The sequence below is a fragment of the Hoplias malabaricus genome, chromosome X2, assembly GCF_029633855.1.
Source record: "Hoplias malabaricus isolate fHopMal1 chromosome X2, fHopMal1.hap1, whole genome shotgun sequence".
NCBI lineage: Eukaryota > Metazoa > Chordata > Actinopteri > Characiformes > Erythrinidae > Hoplias > Hoplias malabaricus.
In genome coordinates, this window is record NC_089819.1 from 7117832 (window position 1) to 7126103 (window position 8272).

General features: G+C 37.6%; 1 protein-coding gene and 1 non-coding gene across 2 annotated transcripts; one reads left to right on the forward strand and one right to left on the reverse strand.

Annotated features, from left to right (window-relative positions):
* Positions 1–111: 111 nt before the first annotated feature.
* Positions 112–7447, reverse strand: LOC136676311 (glutamyl-tRNA(Gln) amidotransferase subunit C, mitochondrial-like). The gene is made up of 5 exons (XM_066653210.1): positions 6914–7447; positions 4663–4713; positions 3123–3292; positions 1332–1435; positions 112–663 (listed from the first exon to the last, which is right to left on the reverse strand). Exons 1-5 carry the CDS (start codon positions 7229–7231, stop codon positions 602–604), a joined length of 705 nt encoding a protein of 234 aa, XP_066509307.1. The 5' UTR covers positions 7232–7447; the 3' UTR covers positions 112–601.
* Positions 7448–7540: 93 nt separating this feature from the next.
* On the forward strand, positions 7541–7613 carry trnak-uuu (transfer RNA lysine (anticodon UUU)). The gene has a single exon. It is a non-coding gene; the product is annotated as a tRNA-Lys (tRNA).
* Positions 7614–8272: the final 659 nt, after the last annotated feature.

The window sequence follows — 8272 nt, forward strand, 5'->3', positions numbered from 1 at the left end:
CAGTTTTTTTTTCCAAATGAAACTTAATGCTTTCTGCTTTAAAAAGTGCAAGTCATCTTTCAATCAAGAGAAAGTTTTCACCTTACATTTCTGATGCTTTGATATACTCAAAGGTTTCTAGACACTCCTTATAATGAGTGACTTCCTTTATTTTAAGATAGTGTGGACATGCATGTTCAGTTGCAGATACACACACCACGTATAATCTGTGGTCCCCATGCTCAATACCAAGTCATGTCTAGAGGGGTATAAAACAACCTCATACTAGGCCATGGACCAGTGAATCCTCCATCCAATATATTTGAAATGTGTTTTAGTGCAAGAGCTAATCATCCATTATCAGTGTTTTAACCTCAGTAAATGCCCTGAAGGCTGCTTTACTTCTCAGAAATGTGACCATATCTAGTTTAAAGCCTTCTGAGAAGAACAGAAACTGTAATTGCAATCAGCAGAGACTAAAACCCAATTAATACCAATACACTTCAATTTAGAAGAATGTTTTTGACCAGTTTAACACAATGTGTGGCTCTAATTAAATAGACATTAATGTTTATTATGAATTCATACATATTAAAAGCAATAAATTTAAATTTGTCTGAAATTAAAATTCAGCATTTTTCAGCATGGTTGATCGCTCTTCTCTCTTCGGCAGTGGGATATTTCCTGTAAGAAAGAAACGTGGATATTTTTCAAAATGAAATTATTTGAACAGTTCTTTTCTCCAACATGTAGTGAAATGAGATAATGCTCACAACAAACCTTTTCACCTAAAGTAAGAAACTTAATTCCATTATCACTAAATTTTCATTAGATAACATTAGCTGAATTAGAGTGGGGTTTATGGTTTTAGGCCCACATTTCCCATCAAAGACAAATATTTGGCATCTGCATGTGCTCATGGCGACTGCCTGTGATGAATGAACATATCAGGTACAGGATATTCTTGCCCATAATATTCTTAAACCTATTTAAAGTTCTCTGCATTTAATCTTGTAATAGATGAGGTAGATGCAGCAGCAGGAGCAGCAGTCAGCAGCTCAGGCTCTAATATGAAAGTGCCGTCCGTGATTCAGTTCTCTTAATTTTTGGTGAAAGAGCTGGGTTTGTGGGAAAGCTGCTCTTTGTCAAGATACGCAAGTGAAAGTTCTCTTCAGATGAATAATGGTGTTGTGTGTGTGAGCCTCATCTGTGATAAGTTGCATATCTTGCAATCTACCGAGTCCACAAACAACAGGCCTCAAATTAGAAAAGTTGCGTAGTTTGAGCAGTGTTGTGATACTCTTGACTATGGAGTAACTTGCTATTGTTACTTGGGTAACAGTGTTTCTGACCTGGAGGTGCAACAAAATACTCTTCCACCGTTTTCCTGGAGAGCTGACGAAGTTCCTCAGCACAGTCTCCTTCCTTCACCATGTCTTCTCTCAGATACAGAGGTCTGATATGTGACAACAAAAACATTCAGAAGGAATAAAAACTAACTGAATATAAAATTGTACCTGAACAGATGATATTAGCATCTTAGATCACATCAGAGGTCCATACTGCATTATTTAATCCTGGGTAAGGCTTCTTAAGCTGTATAATGGATGTCTTCCAAATATAAATGTACTCTTTTCTCTGCCAAAACAAATGTTCTCATTCAGACTGCTGCTTTACTCAGTTCTGTGTATATTCTGTGTATATTAAGTGTATATTGCTGAGCATGATTGACATTTCCTGTTAAATCTGTGGTCTTTTTTGAGTCAATGAACATGTTGGATGTGACTCACAGGAATATGTCTGTGGTCTGAAACACCTCACAGAACAGCATATTACAGCTGTGTAATGATCTGGGTGGTCAAGGTTTAGAGGATAATTTCAGAACACTGTATAAAAAGTGTAACTGATATTAAAAAGAATATCTCATTACAACCTTAAAAAAGACCCAATATCACAATACCTAAAGATTACCTTTGTAATCTTTGTAATCTAAGGGTTCAAGCATGAACTGGCTTACTATGGCAGCAAAGTCAAATCTGACAACTCCTGTAGTTGTTGTTTGGGAAAGATGTATAGACAATAGTTGCTTTGGCAAAACTGTCAGACACTGAACCAATCAGATTCTGTGTAATGTGTGATGTGTCTGACTTTCTGTGTGAGGTTCAGATGATTGTGTTTGTGATGGGTGTCTGAGAGTCTGTGAAGTGTGTCAGTTTCTGTGCGAGGTGTGTGATGTCAGAGGGTCTTTGTGTGATGTATGTAATGTGTAAACAGTGGACATGGTGAAATTTCAGTGCTTGGACCCCTAAAAATCCTAACAAAAGCTGTGTGCTTGAACCTTAAATATATGCACCATAATATTCTGTTTTGTTTTTAATAAATATATAAATGTGTCTGTAAATAGATTGATATATGTGTGAAATTTTGCTACGAATGTTACGAAAAGGAAAGACTGTGTATGAAACTGGGTTCATAGTCATAGGAGTCATGACAGATCTTCAGAGATGGCGAGCACAAACAAAAGCTGAAAACCAAAAGGAAGTTAGGCTTTGTAGAAATATGACATCTGTCTTAAGCAGACTGACAGTTCAAATGAGGACAAGGCAAAAGCAGGTTTTGCTGAATGACAGGGGATTTCCATCGCATCCACTGCTAACTGTTACATGTTTCTGCTGCTAGCGCCTTAAAAAATGTTTATACTAATTTTAAAAAAATTATAAAGGGAGAATTCCAGTTATATTTCATTGTTTCTGCATGATTTAATGTTTGACATTTATATAAAAACAATAATCACTCAAGTGTTTATGTGAAATGCTCTGTTCTACAGAAGCTTACTAATAAATAGATCAAGACATTTCTTAAAAAGGTCAGCAGAGAAAGTTACTGCATGAAATTATTATGATAAGATTTTGAGGATATATGGACTAAAATATTATTTATATATATTTTTTAATTTTATGAAGAAGGCAAGAAGAGCATTGTCATGTCGCCACTCTAAATAATCTGTAGGTCTCTGACACCATTCAAGCAGTTATAGTCAATGAATGAATGAATTTCAAACCCTGATTATCCAGAAAAAAAAAAAAAAAAAAACATATTTGTTGGAGATGCCCTTGGACATTAAGACATTACAAATATCTCACCTGTCTTCAAGCACAGAATCCATTGGTTCTACACCCTCTGTATTAACAACATGAAGTTGATCTGCAAAACGTATCGCTTTCTCCAAACACTCCACTCCTTCCTGACTGCCAAAATCCACAAGAGCCAGTCTCTCCAGCTTGTCAACAAGATCAGGGGAGACCTTTGTGTACTGCAGATAAAACATCTCTTGTTATATTTCCATGTTATGAAACAGAGCAATCAGTGATTTTTTTACCACAATCAAAGAAGCAAATAATCATTCATGAAATGGAACATAATTTATGATATTATTATTATTATTATAACAATAATAATTATATTTATTTTTCTCTAAAGTGAAGCACACACATCATGAAGAATCAGACTTTTGTATGAAGCTAAATCAGTGACATAAGTATTTTAATCTGTATTTTGCAATCTGAATTTTTTCGAATTTATGGATCTGTATTTTTTAAAATCTCTGAATTTTTTTAATGTCCAAATTTTAATTTTTCCAAATCTGAATATTTCACCCCCTTAAAATTTCAAGTTTATCTAATGCCATACAAAAACAATTCCGATACAATATATTCAGACAATTACGTTTCAAATATTAAAAATTCAGACAAATATAATTCAAATATTGAAAATTAAGATTCAAATACTTATGTCATTGATATAGCTCTGTAATTTTGTAACCCTTATCCCTACCCCTCCATTATTTTTTAAGTAGTTTCAGTATATTATGATCATTTACTTCATAACTCAAATAAAACATTACTAGTTGTATGCTGACATCTTGCTGATTACCCTGTAAATTATTAGTTCCACCTTAAATGGTGAAGTAATTGCATTCTCATGCCTGGGCCTGCTGCAACATTTTAGCCCCAGTTCAAACTCACAGGTGACAATTTGCTAATGACACACAATTTTGGTCTCTTGGGGGTGTGTTTGAAGCCACTGTCATTGTCGCATGTGGCTGTGTACATGGTCCATGCTTCACAGTTCACCAGAGTTGCTGTGTCACTTGCCACTTTTTGCTGCATCACAGCTACAAATTGCATTCTCCCGTAGTAAAAATGACTGGTTGCTTGTCGCTCTCTCACCTGCTAGTCTGAATGCACGGTAAGGTAGAACTGGATGTTTTGAACAAAAGGCTGCCAAATTAGAAGCCTTTCAGCTTCATATTGCAGAAGTGTTAAGAGTGGGCGATAATATTTGACTGTTGAATGTTTCTAAATACATATGATGCCGTATATGTAACTAAAGTCCAACAGCATGGTTGCTACACTGCTCTTCTGATATCACTGCAGACTAGCTTTTGATGACATATCAGGCTCTTGAAGGGTGGAGCTATACCTAACCTTTTTACTCAGTTCCAAGAGGCAATGTGACTCTTGAAAACATGAGGTAGTGATAAACATAAGACATTGTATTGGGCATTCAACTGTAAATATTTTTAAAAAAATTGAAAAAGTGAATATAATTCTGAAATGAATGCTTTGACAGAGAAAACGACCAAGGTGACGGTTTAAGTATCATACAGAAAAAGTAACATACTGGGGGAAGTTGACTTTCAGATACTGGCTCCCAAGTGGGATTCTGTGGGACCTGGAAAACATGCAAACAGATAATATAGTCAGCACAGCTATTCAACCTATAGCATTTTAGCCCCACCCCATTCATCATCAAATTATAAAGAGTAGCTGCGTTCCAAATCCTTTAGCTGTGGCCGAGCTCGGCTGCATTTCTTGGCCGCTATGTCACAGAAAGCTGTTCCGATGTGAAGGATTCTTTGTATACAGCCAAGAAATGCAGCCTACGTTCTGAGCGATAAGAAGGACACAACAGATGTATCCTTGTGTTACACACAATTCTCTGTGCACGTACGGTGCGTTGGAGAAAATAAGTTTGTTTACCTTGTAAAGTAAATAATTAAGTAAACTACTTGTCTCTATACCATATTTAAACAAAAAGCTTATTGGCATATTACAGTACCACAGAAAACATATTTAGTAGTATGCTTTTCTTATTTCGAGTTGAAAGGTAAGAAGGTAAGATATTTTGAATTTTGTTAATAGTGTTAATTTTTTATTTTAATTTTATTATTACTGTCTTCCAGAATAATATTAATAATCAAATAAGACTTATTTTAGGGCGGCACGGTGGCGCAGCAGGTAGTGTCGCAGTCACACAGCTCCAGGGGCCTGGAGGTTGTGGGTTCGATTCCAGCTCCGGGTGACTGTCTGTGAGGAGTTGGTGTGTTCTCCCCGTGTCCGCGTGGGTTTCCTCCGGGTGCTCCGGTTTCCTCCCACAGTCCAAAAACACTGCAGGTGGATTGGCGACTCGAAAGTGTCTGTAGGTGTGAATGTGTGTGTGTGTCTGTGTTGCCCTGTGAAGGACTGGCGCCCCCTCCAGGGTGTATTCCCGCCTTGCGCCCAATGATTCCAGGTAGGCTCTGGACCCCCGCGACCCTAAATTGGATAAGCGGTTACAGATAATGGATGGACTATATTTTAACCTACAGTCATGTTAGTGCTCCAAGGCAGATTGTTATGGCATGCATTTGGGGCCAAAATCGTCTTCATACGAACTGTGCTCTTAACTAAAACCTAGGCTCATGTGACCATGATGTAGTCTGTTTACTTGTTTGACTAAATGGCTCTTCAAATTTTTCTTTTTAATTGCAGAAGAGTATTTGCGGACTGCACAAGGCTGGCCATTTCCAGCCATGCTTTGGGAGATGTGGATCTGAGTACAGAGCCATAAAAGCAAATTTCCATTTTATGTACACGGATAAGACTGTTGGTACCCTTCCGTTAAAGAAAAATCACAATGGTCACTGAAATAATTCTATTTTACCACCTCATCACTGCTTTCATGATCTACTATTACTACTATGATTATAGCAGTACACAGGATCATAGCAGTAGACTTATGTGATGGTACAGGGACATCTTGTCAATAATTTGTAGGTAGTCTGACCAGAGGAGGATAGGCCCCACCTTGTGAGCTTAGGTTCCTCCCAAGATTTCTTCCTCAGCTCTGATGGAGTTTTACTTATCACTGTTGCTCCTGGTTTGCTCATCTCTAGGTTTTATGTTTCATTTTAAAACCTTTGTCTTGTCTGGGTTTCTGTGAAGCTGCTTTGTGACAACATCAGTTGTGTAAAGCGCTATACAAATAAATTTGATTTGATAAACTAACGCTTCACATATTTTTCCACTCACAGATATGTAATATTATTGACAATTTTCCTCAATAAATAAACTCCCATTTTATATGATTTTAAGAAATTTGCCCAGAATGCTGGCTGTTTACCATTGTTATTGAGAGTAGTTAGACTTAACATGATCTGTTCTAATGTTACGTTTGTATGTAAAGCAATAATCTCTTGAATATGACTTGAAAATATAACTAACTATTATTAATATTATTATTATTATTTTCTTTCTGATATTTCAACGGTCAAATCACAAATGGCAGCGTGAGAACCAGATATTTTGCATGCTTCTTTGGACTATGGTACAGGAACATTCTGCCATCTACTGGCAGAATATTGCAACTTTACATAAAAAACCAAGACGTGGTACAATTACGTCTGCACCAATCTGAGTCCAATCTGCATTGTAAAACCAGGCCAGCCAGCCAATCAAAACAGCTTGTTCGTATAGCCACACTAACTAAAACAATAGCAAGTTTTGGTAAAATAAGGAATAATGAAATGAAACGTATGTAATTACGTCATTTTAAAATTAAGGTTTGGTTTAATTACTCTTTCCGGTTTTGGGTGTTTTGTTGTTTAAGTTACCTTTGAAATAAAACCAGAATTGCATGAGCTCCGGTATGAGGTCCAACAGCATCCAGCTGGTCTAGTGGGCGGTCCCCAAGCGTTTTGTGCAGGCAGCTTTGAGAATCGACAACGAGGCTGTGAAGGCCGCAGGTGAACTGTTCCGTGTAAACTACGCGTAGTCAATCGATACAAAGCAGACATTTTTCCTTCCGGCGACAAAACATTATGCCTTAGTTTTACACCGCGGTGTAAATTTATGGCACAGTCGAGAAAACTGTCCTTACTAATACATCTGAGAGACATATCTAACTGTCTAGAAAATATCAGTACTCTCATCTCCCACAACGTTGTAAAGAACGTGTCCTAAATCGCACCCAACTCCCTTGGCATCTAGTGTACTAGCAGTAGATCAGGAAACAATGGTTTCTGGAGCCAAATAAAGAGCTTAATATGTCGAAAGGAAAGCCATGTCTATACCGCACTGTACCAATTTTGATTGAACATTTAGAAATGTGTTCGGAAGACATCCTTTTGTGTGTTATGTAGCTAGCAGCTAGTATAATACAAAGGAAGTAGCGGTATTAGACGTCACAAAGAGCACATATGCAGCTTGGTATGCTGTCGAAGCGACTCGTGCAAAAAGAAGCCCGGATAGCTCAGTCGGTAGAGCATCAGACTTTTAATCTGAGGGTCCAGGGTTCAAGTCCCTGTTCGGGCGATAACATTTTTGTTCTTAAGACTATGCGATAAAACAATAGCTCAATCGTTTAGTATGTACCGTCACATATTTTGATGTGACATGTTAGCAAAGACTTCAAATGAAAAATGTGAGTCTACATTTAGGAATTAAACGTGTTGTTCCAAATGTAATTCTAACTGTAGTATTAAAACTTTAAAGATTCAAGATTCTGAATTTCCAGATCACTCTGGAAATTTGGCACGTAGGTGTTAAACCATTTGTACAAAAAATGTCTCTATCATCTTACGGGGATTTCCAAAATTGTGGCCAGTGGCAGATGAACAGCTACAATTGACAACTGTGACTTTAATTCGTCCCATTGTAAACTTTGTCTTCGGGTTATTGAAAGGCGCTTTAGAAATGCCATTTATTTAGGGGTCCAAGCACTGCACGTGCTGGGGCCCTATTGTTTTTGTTCTGTTTTTACCGCTTTTCTTTTCTTCTTTTTCTCCGATGAAACGCGATGGGCAGCCCAAACCGTAGGTCCTACAGACTTGTCGTTTGGTCAACTGGTAGTAAACCCTCCCGCTACTCAGGCGCAAAGTATCAGCCCGATCAGCCTGATGGTGGCGCTATAGCGACGCGGAACGCCTCCCTATATCTCCTACCCCGTGTGGCGTAGAGACGAAATTCTTTTT